Source organism: Verticillium nonalfalfae (genome assembly GCF_003724135.2).
Source record: "Verticillium nonalfalfae strain VnAa140/NRRL 66861 chromosome Unknown scaffold_109, whole genome shotgun sequence".
NCBI lineage: Eukaryota > Fungi > Ascomycota > Sordariomycetes > Glomerellales > Plectosphaerellaceae > Verticillium > Verticillium nonalfalfae.
In genome coordinates this window covers 80,291-100,936 of record NW_021167334.1, presented here as the reverse complement: position 1 = coordinate 100,936, position 20,646 = coordinate 80,291, and the positions used below count along the sequence as shown (strand labels likewise).

General features: G+C 57.0%; 7 protein-coding genes across 7 annotated transcripts; 3 read left to right on the top strand and 4 right to left on the bottom strand.

Annotated features, from left to right (window-relative positions):
• Positions 1-796: 796 nt before the first annotated feature.
• On the bottom strand, positions 797-2,563 carry ACSF2_1 (Acyl-CoA synthetase member 2 mitochondrial; the record flags this gene model as incomplete). Its single annotated transcript, XM_028634871.1, has 1 exon — positions 797-2,563. One exon carries the CDS (start codon positions 2,561-2,563, stop codon positions 797-799), a length of 1,767 nt encoding a protein of 588 aa, XP_028492484.1.
• Positions 2,564-3,689: 1,126 nt separating this feature from the next.
• OCH1 (membrane-bound alpha-1,6- mannosyltransferase Initiation-specific) lies at positions 3,690-4,852 on the bottom strand (the record flags this gene model as incomplete). Its single annotated transcript, XM_028634870.1, has 2 exons — positions 3,690-3,739; positions 3,796-4,852. The coding sequence occupies 2 exons, from the start codon at positions 4,850-4,852 to the stop codon at positions 3,690-3,692; spliced, it is 1,107 nt and encodes a 368-aa protein (XP_028492483.1).
• Positions 4,853-8,976: 4,124 nt separating this feature from the next.
• D7B24_000616 (uncharacterized protein) lies at positions 8,977-11,177 on the top strand (the record flags this gene model as incomplete). Its single annotated transcript, XM_028634869.1, has 4 exons — positions 8,977-9,311; positions 9,365-10,226; positions 10,278-10,993; positions 11,048-11,177. The coding sequence occupies 4 exons, from the start codon at positions 8,977-8,979 to the stop codon at positions 11,175-11,177; spliced, it is 2,043 nt and encodes a 680-aa protein (XP_028492482.1).
• Positions 11,178-11,463: 286 nt separating this feature from the next.
• Positions 11,464-12,445, bottom strand: D7B24_000615 (uncharacterized protein; the record flags this gene model as incomplete). The annotated part of the gene is made up of 2 exons (XM_028634868.1): positions 11,464-11,540; positions 11,623-12,445. 2 exons carry the CDS (start codon positions 12,443-12,445, stop codon positions 11,464-11,466), a joined length of 900 nt encoding a protein of 299 aa, XP_028492481.1.
• Positions 12,446-12,969: 524 nt separating this feature from the next.
• D7B24_000614 (uncharacterized protein) lies at positions 12,970-14,129 on the top strand (the record flags this gene model as incomplete). Its single annotated transcript, XM_028634867.1, has 4 exons — positions 12,970-13,242; positions 13,322-13,565; positions 13,633-13,767; positions 13,819-14,129. 4 exons carry the CDS (start codon positions 12,970-12,972, stop codon positions 14,127-14,129), a joined length of 963 nt encoding a protein of 320 aa, XP_028492480.1.
• A 172-nt stretch (positions 14,130-14,301) lies between these two features.
• Positions 14,302-14,808, bottom strand: D7B24_000613 (uncharacterized protein; the record flags this gene model as incomplete). The annotated part of the gene is made up of 1 exon (XM_028634866.1): positions 14,302-14,808. The coding sequence occupies one exon, from the start codon at positions 14,806-14,808 to the stop codon at positions 14,302-14,304; it is 507 nt and encodes a 168-aa protein (XP_028492479.1).
• Positions 14,809-16,827: 2,019 nt separating this feature from the next.
• On the top strand, positions 16,828-20,094 carry D7B24_000612 (uncharacterized protein; the record flags this gene model as incomplete). Its single annotated transcript, XM_028634865.1, has 9 exons — positions 16,828-16,879; positions 16,933-17,727; positions 17,787-17,908; positions 17,962-18,177; positions 18,227-19,145; positions 19,230-19,282; positions 19,457-19,574; positions 19,625-19,772; positions 19,821-20,094. 9 exons carry the CDS (start codon positions 16,828-16,830, stop codon positions 20,092-20,094), a joined length of 2,697 nt encoding a protein of 898 aa, XP_028492478.1.
• Positions 20,095-20,646: the final 552 nt, after the last annotated feature.

Below are 20,646 nucleotides of genomic sequence, written 5' to 3'. Positions count from 1 at the left end.
TCTCTCTCTCTCTCTCTCTCTCTCTCTCTCTCTCTCTCTCTCTCTCTCTCTCTCCTCTGTTCTCTTTGCCTCACTTCTGGCAGAGGTACTGACGTCTCAGAACATCCGACTTCATCGAGAACCTGACAGACCCCCCCTCCCCCTCCAACACACTCACAGCACTCACCCTCGCAGACGAAGGCGCAACGCTGCGCGCCGCCCTCGAGGCGGCCCCGGCCTGCTCCCTCCTCACCAGGCTCCTCGTGGCGGCGACGAGCATCTACCTCTCGGGCAACTACGACTACGACCTGCCGGCGTGGCGAGGCCTCGGCGTGGCGGTGCCGACGCTGCCGGTAAGGACGGTCAAGACGCACTGCGAGACCATCGTGGCGTGTGCGCGTGAGGCGCTGAAAGAGAGGAGCCTGTCGCCGCTATTGCTGCTGTATCCGCTGCGCGTGGCTGGCGCGCGAGCCTGGACGGTCGAGGAGCAGGTGCTGGTCGATGGGTTGCTGACGGAGGTTGGGCGGGAGTTTGTCGTGGCGGAGGCGTTCCTGGGGGAGTTGAGGGAGATTTGGCTGGTGCGGAACGAGATGGCTGCCTTGGTTGGGACTGGGGTTGCATGACGATCATATTTACAGGTGTTGATGCTAGATATATACAACCCGTATGGCGACATGGAAGCCCTAAGCGCTAGCTACACAGAGATGCATACCCATAAATACAGCTTTCAAACGCAAGCTAGATACGCCCATGCTCATAGTTGCCCCTGACCGCTGGACAGAACTGGCCCCCGGCCAGCAAGTCGGAGTCGAACAGCTTACTCCAACCCGAGCAGCTCCTGGGCCTTGGTCCGCAATTTAAATTTCTGAATCTTACCGCTCGCCGTCTTGGGATAATCATCCACCCAAAACACATGCTTCGGCACGAGGTGGCCAGAGAGGTGCTCCCGGACCCAGCTCCGAACATCATCCTCCGTGAGTTCCTTTCCGCCCGCCGACCCCGCCTTGGCGCGCACGACAAACGCGGCAACATTCTCGCCCAGCTTGTCGCAAGGGACGCCGACGACGGATGCATCACTGACGAGCGGGTGCTGCAGCAGGCAGTTCTCGACCTCGAGGGGGTGGATGTTCTCGCCGCCGCGGATGATGAGATCCTTGATGCGTCCGGTGATGGCGACGTAGCCGTTGGCGTCCATGCTCGCCTCGTCGCCCGAGTACATCCAGGTGCGGCCGTCTGACTCGTCGATGCGGTCCTCAGCCGTGCGCGCGGTGTCACCCCAGTAGCCGCGCATGACGAGGTAGCCGGCGGCGGCGAGCTCGCCCTTTTCGCCTCGCGGCAGGATGCGCGAGCGGTCGAGGGGGTCAACAACCTTGACGGCGGTGTGGGGCATGGCGCGGCCGACGGTCGTGGTGCGCAGTCCGAGGGGGTCATCTGGCTGCGTCATGCAGCTGACGGGGCTCGTCTCCGTCTGGCCGTAGCAGATGACGAGGTCGCGCAGGCCGAGGGTTGCATAGAGGCGGCGCATGAGAGCCTCGGGTACGGAGCTGCCGGCTGCGATTCCCTTGGTCAGATTGCGGGGGAGGTCGGCAGGGTCGACGACGCCGGCGGCCAGGGCGTCGAGGACGGCGATGAACATGGTGGCGACGCCGTAGAGGCCCGTCGCGTCGTGGGCGGCGACGGTTCGCAGCGTTGCCGAGGGGTCGAAGGCGGGGGAGGGAAATAGGATGGCGGCACCCGTCGTGGCCGTGGCCATGTAGCCGAGGATGCAGCCGAAGCAGTGGAAGAGAGGCGGTGGCACAACGATGCGGTCGGAGGGGTTGAGCCCCATGCGGCCAGCAATGAACGCGCCGTTGTTGAGGATGCCCGTGTGTGTGAGCATGGCGGCCTTGGGTGTTGATGTCGTGCCCGAGGTGAACTGGATGTTGATCGTGTCTGACGCCGACAGCGGCGCGTCTGGCGTGATAGCGTTGAGGGAACCGTCAATGAGACGATCAAAAGGAGTCAGGGCGCGGTATGATTTGAGAGGAAAGTTGACGAGGGGATGAGACGCTGTGTTGTCGAGAACAACAATCGTCTTGAGTGACGGGACGGTGGGAGATTCAACCTTGGTCCCTTCAAGGTTCGGTACGAGCGACCGCAGCAACTCCTCGTTGCTTCGCCCGCGGCACGGCTTATAAGCCAGGTCTGTCACGGCTCCAATGATGAGCACCTCGACGCCGAGAAAGTCAAGACCAGCCGTCACCTGCTTGACGTTGAAGCCAGGATTAAGAGGGACTAAGATAGCGCCGAGCTTGAACGCGGCATAGGTCAAGGCGGCGAACTCGCTGCAGTTCCCGAGGCTCACAGCCAGACGGTCGCCTTTTTTGACGCCGAGAGAGCGCAGGCTATTGGCGAGACGATTGGAGAGCAGGTCCAGGGCTTCATAGGTGAGGCTCGTCTCCCGAAAGTCTGCCACCGAGGTGGGCAGGTCTGGTGCCACTGCTGTAGGCGAGCGAGCGACGACTGCTGGCCTGTCGCCGAACTGAGAAACGATGGATGCGAAGTGCTCCGGAATCGTGTGGGGTAGCAATGCAGGCTGGCCCATTGTTAGAGCTTGAGATTCTCCCTTGTGGTGGTCCCCCCGCTGAGAAACCTACCTGGTCAGGGCCAAGACTGAGACTGTCCCTCATTGCGGAGAGACATCTTCGCGAAGCCGGATCTCCGAGTCTGAGCAGTCTCTCTAGAGACCTGGGGCTGCGCTGCAGGCATCGTGAAGGGGTCAGAAGCATGGCCGATGGGCAGGCGGAGGGGGGATGTTATGGAGAAGAGGGGTTGCTGGCACCCTATGAAGCCGGCAGACTAGGACAGCTCGGTGGTATCGTTCGGGAGCATCGAGTTGAAAAGCCAGGATGGAAGAAGCTGGAACAGGGAGAATGAGAAGCAATTGTACGGTCGTCTAAGCAAAGAAGCAGAGGAGGAGGCTGATGTCGTTGCTTTGACGAGCGGTGATCATGGCTAGTGACGGGCAAGAGCCGCCTTTACCTTGGCTGGCGTTGAGCCTCGGGGAGGTGCATCCGCCAAGACGGGGAAAGCACGATGCGGAGAGAATGCGGGGTACGTACTCTTGCCGTCCCTAGCCGCCTTTGGCCTCCTAAGCAACTACCTAGGCCCTGGCCACCTACCTTCACCTAGGTAGGTACCTAGACCCTATGCACCTATAGGCAGCTAAACAGGGCACGGATCACGGCTGCTGTCTCCAACACCCACCATGACACTGCCACTCGGCCAGCCGAAAGCAATGACAAGACGAACATTTACTCGGATCAATTCCTCTCCTCCGACTCTCCTTCAACTGGGTATAATACAAAGAGAGCCAACTCAGAACACATCCATGCAACATCCTGCTCTTCAATTCCTGGACGTGCTGCTATGCTCCCTCGTCCTCCTCCACCTCTTGAAACCCCAAAAGCCACCAAGACCGTCTATGCGAAAGTAGAAGTAATACATCTATGCGCGATATCGCCCTGCCGCCCTCCGAGTGATGCACTCCGTCGCTGCGAGGGCCATTGCAGGGAGGGGGGGACGAGCCAGTCGTGCCCATGGGCCGACAACCCAAACGTCCCAACGCCGGGTTGTAGTAATGCAATGTGCCAAAACGGGCACTCTAGTCAGGGAAAAAAAAAACGGGAAAAGAAACAAGGTCGTGTCGTCGTGGCAGGGCGCCGTGGCCGCTAATCGTTGTTTTCGCCAATGTGACGCAGCGCCTCGGGCTTCCACGTGCCTGCGAGGCAGTCAGCAAAAGAGGTCGCGGAACAAACACCTCGGCGAATGACATACCTTCGAACTCGTGCTTCACAAACGCCATCGGATCGTCGTCGTCTTTGGCCCCCATCTGCTGCACGCCTGGGCTGAAGCTCGTAATCGGCAACACGACGACGTCGCCCACCTTCTTCGACTGCTCCATGCCCGTAAAGTTGCGCCAGTCAATGGGGCCCTTGGAGTGGGCCATGTCAAAGTACCGCGCGTCGTTGAGGTAGTCGAACACCGTGTCCGTCCACACGGCCGGGCCGGTAAACTCGACGACGTTGTCATCCATGACCTTGGACAGCTGCCCCGCCTTGACCCTCCTGAGTGTCTCCTCTGTGATGCGCGCGACAATGTCGCGGAGCACCGGGTGGCCGGGCTTCGCCTGAATGGTCCACTGGCAAAACTGAATCCTGCGGCTGTACCAGTCGTGCCAGTCGGGGCGGTCGGGGTCGGCCTCGATGCCGATGACGAGGCCAATGGACGTAGTGGGGATGCGGTCGGGAACCCAGTCGAGCGCAGACCGAATGGCATACGTGTCGATGTCCGAGTAGATGCCACCGCGCGCCAGCAGGATGAGGTAGCGGAAAAAGTCGGCCTTGAGCACGGGCAGCGGCAGCGCGTTGTAGGCTTCAAGCACCTCGGGGACAGAGGCGTACAGCAGGCGCAGCAGGTCCACTGCCACGCTGTCGGTGATGACCTCGTGGATGAAGCCGGGGTGCTGCTCCGTCCAGCTGGCCTCCTGCTCCCGGAACTCAAACTTGCTGTCCCGTGGGGTCGTCTTCCACGTCTGCCACACGTAGGCAGGGAACTTGGTCTCGACGTCATAGGGATATTGGTACGCAAGCTTCTCGTAGAGGGGCAATTTTGACATGTCCATCATGGGCTTCTGCGCGGAGACGCGGGCGTTGGGGTCGGTATTGCGGTGGGGAGACGACGAGGGCGTCGCCGCTGGCTTGGCATCGTTGGCTTTTTGCGTTTTCGGCGCCGCTGGCGAGTTGGCTATCGGCGTGTTGTGGGTTGATGTGATGAGATAGAAGACGATGAGAACAAAGGCCGCCGCGGCCAGGGCTCTCCTCGGTGTCAGCATGCTGCTGAAGTTGATCTGTCAAGGGCGGCAGGTATGTGTATGGTATGCGTCTTGTGTAGTAGCACTCGAGGCTAGGAGGCAGAGGGACTTGGGCCGTGGTCGTGATGAGGTTCGAACGTCGGATGGAGGTTGTCGTAGATTACGATCGTCCGTTTGGCAAATGGCGAGTAGAAAGATTGGTCGGTTGGGTGGCAGAAGTGGTCCTGGGAGGTTCTAGTCAGCTCAGAAGTCCGGTTCCGCGCTGTCGATGGGCACCGTGGGGCTGATCATGCCGTTTTTTAAGACAAGTGGGCGGGCAGCAAATGGTGGACAGGCGATGACGAGCAAAAGAAGGACAGGGCCAGAAGAGGGTCATTGGGAGGTCTTGTTTGAGGGCGCGACCCGGAAGAAGCAACGCGATGGCGGGTTGGGACCAAATGTCTCGCCGTGCTGGTCCAGATGGAAGGCCTCGAGAATGTCTCGCAGCGAGGAAAGCCCAGCCCTGACCCGAAAAGGCAGTGCTGACGACGAGGACGCGTTGCAGTCGGGGAGGCTGCCGAGTAGCGGCGGGGGAGATCCGAGACGAACCTTTGAATTGAGCCCGATGATGCGATGCACACAGGACGTAGCAGAAGAGACCGCGTCGTCGTGTCCGAATGGGCGACAGTAGGGGAGCGAAGTGCCGGCGACAGGCAGGTGGTAGGCGAAGAAGAAGAAGAAGAAGCAGAAGCAAGAAGAAGAACCAGAAGGAGGAAGAAGAAACAGCAGAGGGCCAAGTGGGAATGCACAGGACGAAGAAAGGTCGTGCGAGGTCGCGAGAAAAGAGCGAAGTCGCGAGAGAAGAGTGATGATGTTTATGACGAGATGATGGGACCAAGGGAGTGGACAGCAACAGCTCGACGAATCCGCCAGACAGTAGGGAAAATACGAGATTGACGACCAGGCCAGATGGAATTCAGGGATCACTGGTGCTTGGGTTTTCGGTGGTGAACGTTCGTTCGTACGCTGCCTTGGGTACCTAGGTACATGTACTTTAGACGGTGCACAAGAGCAGGGGGCGCTGGGCCGCCGTTTGATAGGGGCAGAACGATCGACACAAGTCGAGGTGGGGGCCGCTCACTGTACGGTCAAGGAGTCGACGCCCGACGCGGTTTAGCGTTGGGGACAGTGACGACACCCCCCTTCTCATGGCGAAGCTTTTAGCTGCCTGTCAGCGTCTCCCTCGGTTGGGGCCTGAAGGGGCCTGAAGGGGCCTGGAGAGGGCCTAGTTTCAGTGGCACGCAAGGTCTCAATCTGGTGTCAGGCTCCTTGGAGAGAGTATTCGGTCCCAAAGAATTGAATTCTCGACGACCATGGGATCCTCAACACGAGAGCCCGCACCAAAGAGTCAGTTCCTGAAAATGGACAAGCGCCAACGAATCCCTTCACCTCCAAATCGATGCAGTAGCCAGATGCTCGTTTGGGACTGGCCTCGTTTCATCGGCGAACCCCTTGCACCTGCACCGCCTGCATTGTCTGCATCGTCTACACAGGCTGCACAGGCTTCACAGTGGGGGGCTCCCAAATAGACTTCATCGCTCCTGCCGATCCCCCTTCGTCGTGTTGCTGGCCTGAACAAACTTCTGGCAAGAGTTACCACTCCGAGCTTGCTTCTTTGCCCCCTCTAAGCCTCCGTTCTGTGGCATGCAACCTCGGTCTGGCGTCAACTCCGTTCCCAGTCTCGGCCAGCCAGGTGCCATCAGCTGACGAAAGCGCCAACCGGGCGCACGTTGGAGCGAGCTTTCTGTCGGCTTGAGATGATCCTTCAGATAAATCATCCATCGCTTACTTCAAACCACCTCATCGCAATACCCAGCGATATGTGTGACGACCTAGTCCGTCTGATCTCACTGCACAGCTCTGCAGCCCGCCAGCTTGGCTATGGCTGCCCTAGCATCTGTCATCGGGCTTGAAGCCCATCAAACATGCCAGCGATCCGCCTTGATGCTCCCTTCATCAATCTGACCCCAACCTCGCATCGGACGGTTATGCGGCCACACAGTCTCTAGCCGAGCAGAACACAGACATGTCCGTTTGGAACCGAGTCGACATGAGACACCCGTCTGAAGTCTGCTGCTCTTTTTCAATTGCCTGGGACTCGCTGGCGAGGGAACACCGGTATCTCCTCAGCTGCCACAGTTGTGGCCGCTGTGACCGCTTCGTGATCCCACTCACCACGGATCGCTACGGACCACCACCGCTAGGCCACCCACTCGCAATGGCACGGATGGCACGGCGCTGGTCGACGATCTTTTGTGGAATGACGTGGCGACGCCTCGGCTTTCCTGTTGACACCTTGTCAAATCTGCTCATGTGGGGATGGGTGTTCGGTGCGTTGATGGTGTCTCTGACACCCACTCGAGTCAGCGTCATGGACCGCTTGGGCTGTGAAATTCTTTCATGGTCTCAAAGTCTGAGATCTACTAGCTGTTGGCCTGGATGATAACGTCTAGGTTCAAACACGATGTCGTTGACAGTAGTACTCGAAAATGCTACGGTAGATAGATCAAAGTGGCAGTGCGACGTTGTTTCGCCACTTTACAGTTCTTGGGACAACATGTCATCGATTGCCGAATGACTCCTTCACGAAGCCAGCACAAAGTGTCTGCATCTTACAGCTCTCTGTTTGAAGTGGTATGCCTTTCCAACCTACCGACTAAGGCACCTGGTAAAACGCGTTGCGCTGGCTGTTGGCGATGGTCATTGCAGCTCTGGTGTGCCGTGGGCTACACACCCTCCCATGCTTTCTCAAGGTAGATGCTTATAGGATCGCTTACAAGAGCCGTTTGACCAGGACCAGTTCCTACGGTCGGCCCCAGCAGAGCTGAGCGGCAGACCTCACACGCTCGTCGGTGCGTTGCGGCAGCTATTCAATCGAGCTAAGAGGATGCGTATTGAATCAGCGTTCGCTCATTCAATTGATTCGCCTTCGTACAGGTCCAGGCCCCAGGCCCCAGGCCCATATACCGCCAGCGGGTCTAACCCGTAACATCAACGCCCAAGGGTCACTACTGTGAGGGGGCCGGTCTGGAAGAAAGCAATGCAGTCGCCAAGGTATCGTCGATGGCGAAGCTGAGGGGTTCGAGTACCATACGAATGGAATAGAATGACCTGCCCTGTGGCCGCCTGTGGCCTGGTACGTGCCTACGTTATATGTATAAGCCTGCGTGGCCTAACTACTCAGATAAACACATTCAGCCATCTGACACCTACAGAACAGCCATATAGCTTCTGTCGTGTTCTGTCGTGACGCCTGCCTGGCCCCCTAGACTTGTCCTAGCACGAGCGGCACAAGAGCCGTAACTGCTTGGATGCATGCAAAATCTAGGTACATCTATCGTATTGGTTTAAATTATGTAATCCATCATAGCCAGTATGCGTAGCTATGTGCGTTCTCCAGTTCATATCTATGTACTGTCAGGAGTCTGACCCGATGGAATGCGATGCAGTTGCCGAGGGCTCGATGATAACCAAGAAGAAGGGTTTGTGTACTCTTAAAAGCATAAATAGATTACTAAAGACTTGAAAGAGCCAAGTTCAAGACTGCAAAGAGACTGAGACCTGACATCTGATTGCGAGGGCTCGCCAGGTCGACAACTGCGTGGACCCGCTTCGCTGTAGCCCGACATATATTCCTAACACGTAGTAAATTCACAGTTCATTACTCTAGCAAACATAAAGCTGTAGGCACATATGAATGCTACTAGGGATAGTCTCTATCTTTATATGAGCTAGATACTGTTGTATGTTTATGATTCCGTACATCAAGAGTAAAAGTGTAAGTCGTCCTTTTTCAGAAGTTATTTCCCATATTCACAGAGAGATGAAAAATTAATTCCAGACAATGCCGTGCACATAGTCCGGGCAACAACTTCACTATCTATATACCTCACTTGTTATACATTTTATTCGAGATAAGACACCTTTAAGTTAAACTCAGAACACGGCCGTCAACCTCGGTTAATCAACTTTTCAACAACAATACCATTCTCGAGGTTAGAGTACCATGCACTCAAAAGTATATATAGGAAGCCAAATGTAGCCATTTCATTCTTTCAGCTGTCAAAGCAGGATACCTTCATCAGGCGGCATATCGCGTCCTCGCCATGGTGGTCCACCCGCTGTCGCCTCTCACCAAGGCCGAGCTTGAGCAGGCTCGCGACATTGTCAAGCTGCACGAAGCCGGACACACTCTCTTCTTTCGTTCCGGCTGTCTTCAAGAGCCTGTCAAGTCAGAGCTTGTCCCATTCCTCCAGGCTGAGCATGAGGGCCGCCTGACCGACGATACCCCGCGGCCGCCGCGCCTGGCTCTTCTTCAGTACGATGTCATCCACGCTGCCTCCAAGTCGGTACAGTATACTCAGTCCATCATTGACCTGGGGCTTGGGAAGCCAGTCGAGCGACGTGTTGCCGATCCCAAGCGCCAAGCGAGCATAAGCCTGTAGGACTATCCGCCTGCCCCACAGTGAAATGGCAGCAACTGACGGGAACTAGCATGGAGTTCGGCATCTTCCAAGATGCGTGCGTCAACTCGCAGGTTTTCAAAGATGCCCTGGCTGAGTTCGCCATACCCGAGCACTTTGTCATCGCCATTGATCCGTGGCCGTATGGGGGCCCGGATGCCGGAGAGGACGTTCCCCGGGTCATGCAAGGACTCGTCTTTGCCCGTGACACGTCAAGCAAGAATCCCGATTCGAACTACTACGGCAATCACATTCCCATCTCTCCCGTCGTAGACCTCGCTACAGGCGAGGTCATCCGCATCGATCGCCTGGCGACGGGCGGCGAGGAAGATGGCATCGGCGCCCACCCTCGACAGGCTGCCCCAAGGCCACTCTTCGAGAACGTCAAGCCTGCAGAATATATCGAGGAGCTTCTCGACCGGCCTCTGCGGACAGACATGAAGCCCATCAACATTACGCAACCAGAGGGGGCTTCTTTCACGGTGCATACCGACAACCTCGTGGAGTGGCAAAAGTGGCGCTTCCGCCTCGGCTTCACCCCCAGAGAAGGCGCGGTCCTCCACGACCTCTGCTACGACAACCGGCCCATCATCTACCGCCTCAGCTACAGCGAGCTGACGGTGCCGTACGCCGACCCACGTCCGCCGTTCCACCGCAAGCAAGCGTTCGATCTCGGCGACGGCGGCTTCGGCCTCTCGGCGAACAGCCTCGAGCTGGGCTGCGACTGCCTGGGTGCGATTCACTACTTCGACAACTTCCTCGTCGAGCCCTCGGGCGACCCGAAGCTGGTCAAGGCGACCGTCTGCCTGCACGAGCAGGACAACGGCATCGGGTGGAAGCACACCAACTACCGCACGAAACGCGCCGTCGCGGCCCGCCACCGCGAGCTCGTCGTCCAGTGCGCCGTGACCATGGCCAACTACGTGTACGTCTTTGCCTACAAGCTCGACACGGCCGGCGGTGTCACGATCGAGACGCGCGCCACGGGCATCATGAGCGTCGTGGCCATTGACGCCGGCAAGACGTCCCGCTACGGCAACGTCGTGGCGCCCGGCGTCCTGGCCCAGAACCACCAGCACATGTTCGCCATCCGCATCGACCCGGCCATCGACTCGTACGCCGACGGCCAGTCGCGCGTCGTCGTCGAGGAGAGCGTGCCTGTGAGGCAGGACCCGGCGACGAACCCGTTTGGCAACTACTACGAGGTTCGGAAGAAGACGGTGGAGAGGGCGTGCTGGGTCGACGCCGAACCGAAGCTGAACCGCGTCATCCGCCTGGAGAACGCCACGAAGAAGAATGACGTGTCTGGCCGCCATGTCGGGTACAAGCTGACAGCCCCGGCGACGCAGCTCCTGCTCGCCGACGAGGAGAGCCGGCAGGCGCGCCGGGCCAGGTTCGCGCAGCACCACGCCTGGGTGACCGGGTACCGAGAGGGCGAGCTCTGGGCGGCGGGCGAGTTTACGAATCAGAGCCTGGAGGAGACGGGCGGCGTGTACGACATGGTCAAGCGGGACGACTGGTTCTCGGGCGATGCAGACAGGCACGTGGCCAATGGAGATGCCGCTAGCGATGGTGAGGTCAAGGGCAGACTCAGTTCGCCGGTTCTGTGGGCTGTTTTCGGGCTGACGCACAATCCTCGCGTCGAGGACTGGCCTGTCATGTAAGTGAAGCCTGGTTGACCGCGAAAGAGGAGGCAGGCTAACAAGAGACACAGGCCTGTCGAGATTCACTCCCTCAGCCTTCGACCGGCTGACTTCTTCACATCCAACCCAGCGCTGGACGTGCCGACGACGAGAAACCAGACGTCCGTCACTGTTGGCTGTTGCAGCAGTGACGGCGAATAGTCAGGGATTTGCATTCTTGGTTGGCAGTCGAGGATCAGAGGGTGCAAGGCGAGGCTGTGGGTTATTTGCAGGGGGCTGGACCGGATATCGATGCCAGGGCTGCGTGTCTCCATGCGAACGGGACGAGAGCTAGAGTCATGCTTGCGATGCAATGCAAGTCAGGAACACACCCGCAGCGAATTTGATCCCGTCTCCCGACAGTGTGTAGGAAAGGAGTAGGCGTCGGTCATGGTCAGCACGGTGGCACGTGTGTGGTGATCCTTTGGTTCTTGAACGTCGACCATTTCTAGTGATCGATCTTGAGGGAAAAGTCTACATAACCTACGCCCTGGTGAATGGAACTTGTCGAAATGATGTCGACGTCTGTATTCGTCAGCGAACATGCAAATAGAGACGACAACGCAGGGTGCGCGGGATGATGAGGTGCGAAGGCAAGAGAACGTACCGGGACACACATACTGGGCGGCATTCGCAATGGTCAACCCACCCGAGACCTCGAGCAAAAAGTGCTTCTTGCCAGCCCACTTCTCCTTCAGACTCCGCGACGCCACCCTGACGCCGTCGCCGGTAAAGTTGTCGAGCATGACAACGTCGGCGCCCGCCTCGATGGCCTCGTCGGCCTCGGCCTCGCTCTGGACCTCGACCTCAATCTTGAGCGCAAAGCCGGCGACGCTCTTGGCGGCGCGCACGGCGTCGGTGATGCTGCCGCGGCTCCAGACGTGGTTGTCCTTGAGCATGACCATGGCGCTGAGGTCGACGCGGTGGGCGTCGGCGCCGCCGACGAGCATGGCGTACTTTTCGACGAGGCGGAAGCCGGGGGTCGTCTTGCGCGTGCCGGCGAGGATGCCCGTGTAGCCGGCGGCGCGGACGGCGGCGACCGTGTTGCGTGCCGACGTGGCGATGCCGGCGGCGCGCGCCAGCGTGTTGAGGGCGACGCGCTCGGCGAGGAGGACGCCGCGCGCGGGCCCGGCGACTGAGGCGACGGCGAGCGGGGCGCCTGGCTGGGGGGCGAGGAGCGTGCCCTCGGGGACGTGCCAGGTGATCGTGCAGCCGCACTGGCGGAACGTCTCGGTGGCGAAGGGGACGCCGGCGAGGACGCCAGGGGACTTGGCCCAGAGGGTCGCGGTGCGGGGCGCCTCGCCGACGACGAAGCCGCCATAGTCAAAGGAGGGCGTGTCTTCGGCGAGCCAGGCTGTCACTTGGGTCGTCCAGCTCGGGGGCAGGAGGTGGGCGTAGGAGGAGGGCGGGTGCTCGAGTTCGGTCGCCATGGTTTCGGATGTCGTTGGAGAGATGTTGCTGAAGGTGAGGTTTCGAGGATATGCGAGAGCGTGTTTGCCAATCGCAGGATGATCAACGTGACACTGGTCGAAGTAGGTAGTGGCGGTAGGTGCCGACTGCAGTAGGTAGTGGTGGTAGGCAGAGCAGATGATAGAGACGAAGTCAGAGGGAGAGGGCGGGCAGGTAGTCGAAGCATCACCGGCTCTGACCCCGCCATTCCGAGGCAAGCCGACGTCGGGAACCGCGGGGGGGTCTGGCCTTCGCGCGCTGGGCACCTTTGACAGCTGAAGGCACCGTTGACAGCTGATGGCACTGCTGACAGCTGAAGGCACTGCTGACACCAGCTGAAGAGGGAGCCGATTGCGCCCGAGGTTTCTGCCAGCTGCGACCACCTGCTCTCCCATGACGCGACATCAGTTCGTCTCGACGCGCGCTTGCCCAGCATATCCATCAGGGCTTCGTCTCATCAAGACCCAGCTTCATCAGCTACCATCAATCACCAATTGCGTCAACCATGGTGAGGCTCACTCGAAGTCAGGCCGCTGCTAGGCAAGACACACCAAAGTCCGTCCCGGCCGCACCACCGCCAAAGACCCGGAAGCGACAGAGCGACGCGTCTGATGAGGACTCGCCGCCTGCCAAGCGTCACGCAGCAACTTCGAAGCCCAGCACAAAAGCCACGAAGTCGAAACCAGCACCAAGAGGCAAAGCGAAACCAGAGCCCAAGGCTGAACCAAAGAGCACTTCGCCAGAACCCAAAGCTGCCCCGCCCGCCAAGCCCGCCAAGGTCGGTCTTCCTTCCTGGAGTCAACGGAAAACGCTGGGTGCTGTTGGCCAGATGAAGCTGTCATTAACCTCGTCTGCAGAAATCTGGAGCTGCGTCCAAGAAGACGGCACCGCCGCGAAAATCCATCGACGAGCTCAAGGCGCTACGTGATGCCTACGAGGACGTTCCTGATGTCAACCCTGAACGACCGGCGCGCGACCCACCTGATGCGCCCATGTTCTGGCTCATGAAATCCGAGCCCGACGTTCGCATCGAGGACGGGTACGAGATCAAGTTTTCAATCGATGACCTTGGCGAAAGAAAGATGCCCGAAGGATGGGATGGTGAGTTTCAGCTAGGTCGTCTGCTGTTCTGTCCGCGCTCCACCTTACAATGGCTGATGTCCCCAAGGCATTCGCAACTACGTTGCCAGAAACAATCTGCGGCAGATGAAAAAGGGCGACAAGGCCTTCTTCTACCACTCAAACTGTAAAGAACCAGGCGTTGTTGGCCTCATGACCATCGTGAAGGAACACTCGCCAGACTGTACGTCGCCTCTCACTGCTTCCTGGTCTTCAAAAACACTAACCAGCCTAGGGAACGCTTGCATCAACGACAATCCCTACTATGATGCCTCGGCCCCTCACGACGGCAGCAAATGGAGCCTCGTCCATGTGAAAATCGAGCACAAGTTCCCCGCCATCGTGCCCTTGCGCTTGATCAAGGAACTCCCTGGTGACAGCCCGCTGAAAAACATGCAGCTTCTCAAACAGTCGCGGCTGAGCGTCAATAAAGTCACACAGACAGAATTCAATGAGGTCATCCGAATCGCCAAGAGTCTCACGACGGACAAGGATTGGGAGCGAACCGTGGCCGAGACGAAGAAGCTCGTCAACTACTCGGCTTGAGCGCGATACTAATCACGAATACCACATCTTGCGTCAAGCGAATTCCATCTCATTTCTACATAACCAGTACATTGCCATGCCCCAATTCTCCCATCTCGATCCACCCCCCCAGGTCCCATCATTCCCTCGCATTCCAGTCGCTCGACACCTCTGCCGTTTTCTTCATCCTGTCTCACATGGCAGGGGCGGGAGGGGCAGCAGCAGCGGCCTCACCCTCGGGCTCTCCCTGGCCGACAACAGGCTCCGCAGCCTCGGCGGGCGCCTCGCCCTCAGGCGCAGCGGGGGCCTCTCCCTCGAGGGTCAGCGACTGGTACTGCTGGATCGTCTCGTCGGCGACGCCCGAGATGACGAGAATGCCGTCGCCGATCGGGTGCAGCTTGCCGTGCTCCTCGGTCCATCCAAAGGTCTTGCGTCCGTCTTCCTCGCGCGCGTGCTCCTCCTCAATGTCGGCGACGCATTCCTCCGAAATACCGTGCACGACAATGAGATTGTGCGTCTCGTCGATCGTGAGTTCCGTGTCGGGCGCGATGTAGCGCTCGCAGGCCGCGTTGAAGGTCAACCAGCAAGGCGCGGGGGGGATGACGCCGCCCGCGACGTCGGGGTCGGAGATTGGCGTGCAGCGCTTGATGAGGCCGGCTGAGGCCAGGGGCAAGAGGGCAGACAGGGCGAGGGCGTACATGGTTGCGGTGGTGTATTTTTGGGATTGCTCGTACTGTTCGTTTGTGAAGGACAGAAGAAGAGGTGTCTTGTACAATCTGATGGCTGTGACTTTGTGGCTTAGACGGAGGTGTGCGGTTGTTCACATCCTCCAGAGCTGGCGTGAAGAAACCCATATATACCCCATGGGGAACACACATCTTGGCGATCGCGATCCCGACCGCCGGGTCGCTCAGGAATGGGAGTTGCGTCAGGCTGACGACCCGAGCTTGCGCGGTCGAGACAAGGCGGCCAAATCCTCTGGCGGCGATAATGCTTGAGTCTTGCCAAGCCGATGATGCACTGGAGTCTGGGATTGTACCTGTTCAGCACCATGTCCTGCCTGTCGTGTACGGGAGCTTGCGTAGGGCGGATGTTGCAGTGAAGCTCCAACCATATCGATGACTTCGTCGTTGTGATATCCATAAGTATTGATCAGCTCTTGATCGTTTCAATCAATGGATTATTATCAGACGGAATTCCTGTTCTGTGTAACTCGGACGCTGGTAGCTATACAATAGTGCTTCGTCTTTCCTGAACTAATTGAAGAGACGTATCAGTGTTCCAGCGCTGAGGGCTGGGGACGGGCCATCGTGAGACTGCTCGATTCCGTGGCTCCGGAGAGAACCGATCTGTCTGGGATATGCAATGACGATGTATGTCTTTGGAAACGTTCTTCGATTTTCTGGAGTTCTTCTTCTCGAAGCTTTCGACGGCTGAAAGATGGCTTCTCTTTTGGCAGGAGGAAGAGAAGACCGTGTAAACGCTATGATAGATACGTGCATCAGGCGGAGCTGTTGTACTAGGGCGCGAATGAAGTCAGGCTATTATGTAAAAGCAGGGGCAATAGTCGGTCAATCACGGCAAGGAGATTTTCGGTTGCTGGAGTATCTCGGTACTGACACGAAGCATAGGACTGTATCCATAACCGCATGATACGGCACACGCTGCATAGTCACAGAACCTTATATGACCCCAATTACTCGTGCCTGCGTAAACTATTACACAAATGAGCCTTGCATTACTAAGGACGATTTCACATTCATCTCTCATATGGCAGGACGCACTGACACTCTCCGATTAAAATACCTGGCCCGAAAAACTCAAGTTGGATACGAGTACTGACGTATCAGACCGAACACAGCCGTGTCCTATCCGAAGTAGAAAGAGGCATGGGTCCTCCTTGAACCACTTCTATGCCGGAATTCCGGAGAGCCACCCAGTAAGCTTTCATGATAGTGAACACGATCTCGGTGGCTAGATGTAACTAGGCAGGCTCTATCTCTATACTTTCAACTAGCTTATTGCACAGGCTCTTAGTCACTCTACGGCAGAAATTAGACGTAATAACGACGAGCAGACCGTGCGGCATGCCCCTCGTCTGCCTGGCCTGGGCACTTATGCAGTCTACACATGAGGCATCGTACGATCCGGATTGATGGTTCACGTTATAATAGTCATAATAGCGTCTGTTGGCTGAGTATGACTCTGAGCCCGGACTTTAAGGTTCGTCAAAACTACTCGCTCAGGCAATTGGTATCCCAGTAGTGTGCCGTGTTGCCAAGCGACGCGCGTCCACCCAAGATTCTCGGGCCGATGCAACGACTTACATCAAAATGTTGACCAAAGTTCAGCCGCAACGTGGAGATGCCATGATAACCAAGCCTTAGCATAAGTCTTGTCTGATTGAAAAAATTTGACTGCTTCGCGGCGCCAACAAGGCCTTGTTATAACAACTCGCCCAGCTCCCCCTTTCACACCGTCGTTCCATTGGAATAACAAATCCAGACGCAGCTGCGAACGAACGGAAGAAGTCCACCAATACTCTTATACTGACTTGAACGACCGCTACGCTGGCGCTACGCGATCACGCAAAGTTTGGGAACCAACTGGCTGCCGGAACTCTGCAGCCGACCCGTTACCGCCCTCCTTGAGATCGCGTACTCGATTTCGATGAACAAGCTCAACCGAACCAAAGTGCGAACAGGCAATCACAGCCACAATGTTCGACAACATGACACAGCAGATTCGCAGCATGGTGGGGCAGAAACAAGGTTCGTTCAGCAAGCGAGTTATCATGCACCAAGTTCATTGCTGACTAGGGCAGGATCGAAAGCCTGGGGTAAAGGATCACCTGCGACGTGCAATGATTCCGCGGAGTCAAGGATCAGACAGTACGCGGAGATGGATGAGATCCAGCTACTGGCCGAGTTTCACTCTGTTCGCCATGGCCTGACGACCACGGAAGCTGCCGACCGCCGCAAAATACATGGCCTCAACATTGTCTCGTCCAAGAAGCCGCCTTCATGGTGGCTGCTGCTGCTTCTGGTGCTGCCGAACCCCTTCAATCTGCTCCTCACGTTCATTGCCATCATCAGTGTTGCTTCCCCGGGACGCAGCTGGGTACATATTACAATCACCAACGTTAGGAGATTTAAGCTAACACTCAACCAGGACACGTTTGCCGTGCTCATGGCAATGGTTGTTATATCATCTGCCGTCCGATTCTGGCAAGAGTATCGCAGCATCATGTCCGTCGCCAAGCTCCAGAGCTCCGTCACAGCTGATGTGAAGGTACGCCGCAGGCCTTCGACCGCCGGAGCGTCGCCAGAACTACCGATGGATGTTCATGTTCATGAGAAGGACATCGTTCCAGGAGACATTGTGGTTCTTTCCCCCGGGGATACCATAGCTGCCGACTGCATTCTTCTGGAAACCAACTACCTTCGCATCAGTCAATCGAGCCTCACCGGCGAAAGCATGCCAATTACGAAGGCGCCGGCCACCTTTGGCGACGAAAAGACGCGCGACATCAGCCTCTTCGATCTGACAAACGTAGCTTTCATGGGCTCCAGCGTCGTGTCTGGAAGCGGCTTTGCTGTGGTTATCGGGACTGGTAATGGTGAGTGGCCGACAGTGCTCGTGGACTCGATTAGCAAAGCTCATCGACCGTTCTTGCAGACACTTTCATCGCATCCACTCTGAAGCAACTGTCGAAGAGGCGCGATCTCAATGCCTTCCAACGAGGGATCAGAAACGTTTCCTATATGTTGATTGGGTTCATGCTTGTCATGGTTCCTATCGTATGTCACGTCTTTCTCCCTTCAGCATAGTAGTCTGCTAAGTGCGTCGATAGGTTCTCGCGATATCTGGTAAAGTGACCGGAGACTGGGGCCAGGCTGCGCTCTTTAGTATCAGCGTCGCAGTTGGTCTGGTTCCGGAGATGCTTCCAGCCATCGTCAACACCAATCTCGCCCGCGGAGCACACATTCTGTCCAAGAAAAAGGCCATCGTCAAGCGCCTCGACGCCATTCAGAATCTGGGTGCAATGTCAATTCTTTGCAGTGATAAGGTCAGTCAATTCATTTCTACGGCCAAGCATCTCGCTGATACAGGATTAGACTGGCACTCTCACCAAAGATGAGGTTGTGATGCGCCACAATGTTGACTGCGCAGGGCTTGACCATCGGGGCGCGCTCCAGCTCGCCTACATCAACGCATTCTCCCAGGGAAACCAGGGGAATAATATGGATGCCGCCATTATCAAGTATCGTGACGAGATTGCTAAAGACGTCGATATACCCTTTTACGAAAAGGTGGCCGTCAGTCCGTTCACATTTGAGCGTCGTCGCTCGGCAGCCATCGTCCGAGGGATTACCAAGGCGCAGATGCTGATCTGCAAGGGCGCCTTCGAAGAAATCCTTGGCCTTTGTATACGGGTCCGCCGTGGCATTAAGGACGAGCCCATCGACGCGGCCACTCGTTCAGCCCTCACAGCTGAAGCCGGCCGACTGGCGGTATCCGGCTATCGTGTTCTCATGGTTGCCACTCGACAGATTCCGGACTTTGTTCACGATGACGAAGACTCTTTTGAGAATATCGAGTCGAATATGACCTTGGAGGGGATGCTGACGTTCCTGGACCCGGTGAAAGACGATGCCGCTGAGTCTGTAGCTCGCCTTCGGGCTTCGGGCGTCGAGGTCAAGATCCTGACAGGCGACAATCTCGGCGTAGCCGTCAATATCTGCCAAGCTATCAATCTCGTCGATATGGTAGATCATGACGATCTCCAGGCCATCACGGGCCCAGAGCTCGCTCGGCTCGAGGGCACGGATGAGTATGACGAGATGGTACTGAAATGCAAAGTCTTCGCCAAACTTACGCCGATGCAAAAGGCGCAGATTGTCAACCGACTGAAGGCCGCCGGTAACTGCGTGGGCATGCTCGGCGACGGTGTCAACGATTGCATTGCTCTTCGAGCTGCTGATGTTGGTGTTTCGGTTGACTCCGGTACCCGAGCTGCAAAGGATTCTGCTGATGGTGAGCATACATGAGCACGACATGTCGTCATTTGCTGATCGCAACAAGTCATATTGACCGAAAAGGGCCTGGACATCATTGCAGACGGTGTCAGAGTCGGGCGTGTCACGCAAGGGAACTCGATCAAGTATATCAAGGTGGGTTTTCTGTTGCTCAAAAATGGTGAAAGTGGCTAACAGATCCATAGATGGTGGCATCCTCCAATTTTGGAAATGTTTTCAGCATCTTGATTGCCAGTTCATGGCTGCCGTTTACACCAGTCAGTGAAGGAGGACATTTGAATTGTGCAGTGGACTGACCTTTCATTACAGATGAGCAGTTTACAACTGCTGGTTCAGAACCTTCTATACGATGTCAGCCAAGTTGCGATTCCATGGGACCGAATGGATGACGAATATTTGGAGCAGCCCAAGCAGTGGGCGTCCCTGGGTTGGTCAGCACGTGAGATGTTGGGCTAGGTCTATTACTGACAGTCACAGATCTCTTGCGTTTCATCATCGTTCTTGGCCCAACGAGCTCTACCATCGACATGTGCACCTTCTGCATTGGTTGGTTCTATTATGGCATCCAGTCTGCGGACGACGCGTCGGCAGTTTCTCTGTTCCAAACACATTGGTTTCTACAAGGGTGAGTACATGTGATGGCTGCGACAAGAACCGTCTAACCCACTTGCAGGCTCCTGACCCAGACACTCATCGTACATCTTTTGCGTACGGCTAAAATTCCTGTGTTCCAAAGCAGGGCAGCTCCAATTCTGGTGTTCGCGACCTGCGGCATCATGTTGATCGGATTTATTGTGCCATACATTCCACCTTTCTGGCCGATCTTGGACATGGTCCGGCCTGCAGACACCTTCGTCGGCATCCTGGCTGCCGAGCTCGTTGCGTACTGCATCATTGTGCAGTTCGTCAAGATGGCCTACATCCGAGTCTTCAACTCCTGGCTTTAGATGACGATATTAGCAGGTGACCTAGGCTGCAAGTATAATCGGAAGCCCCGACATTTTGAACCTTGGTCTCTTGTACCAGGGGGGCGGGGGGGCACCCAGTACGCATCAGGGAATCCCCGACTGGACAGTGAAGAAAATGAAACTCGAGTGGTGATATATATTAGCTAGGCTTCAGTTCAGACTCATGCCGTCCAGGATTCAAGAGTGCACACTTTTGCTACACAAGTCTGGTTTTGTTCGCTATTGAGATCACCTTGTTCAGGCGTGCACCCAACTGCTAAGCTCCGTTGGGTTGGACGCGTTGTAGATCCCCCGCGCAGCCCGTGGAGACAGGACAAATATCAGACCACCAACAGACAATCACTTACATAGTACCTGTCAGGAGTTGCATGTGGGCGCCCCCATTTTAAATCTGGCCAGTCCCTGTTGGAACCTGGCTCTCCGCCTGCATGGCTACACTTTTCCCTCGTTTCCCACTCCTCACCCAGGATGTGACGTCAAGCAGGGGTCCTGGTGATCCCACCAACACAAGAAGCTGCGGCCCAACGGAGA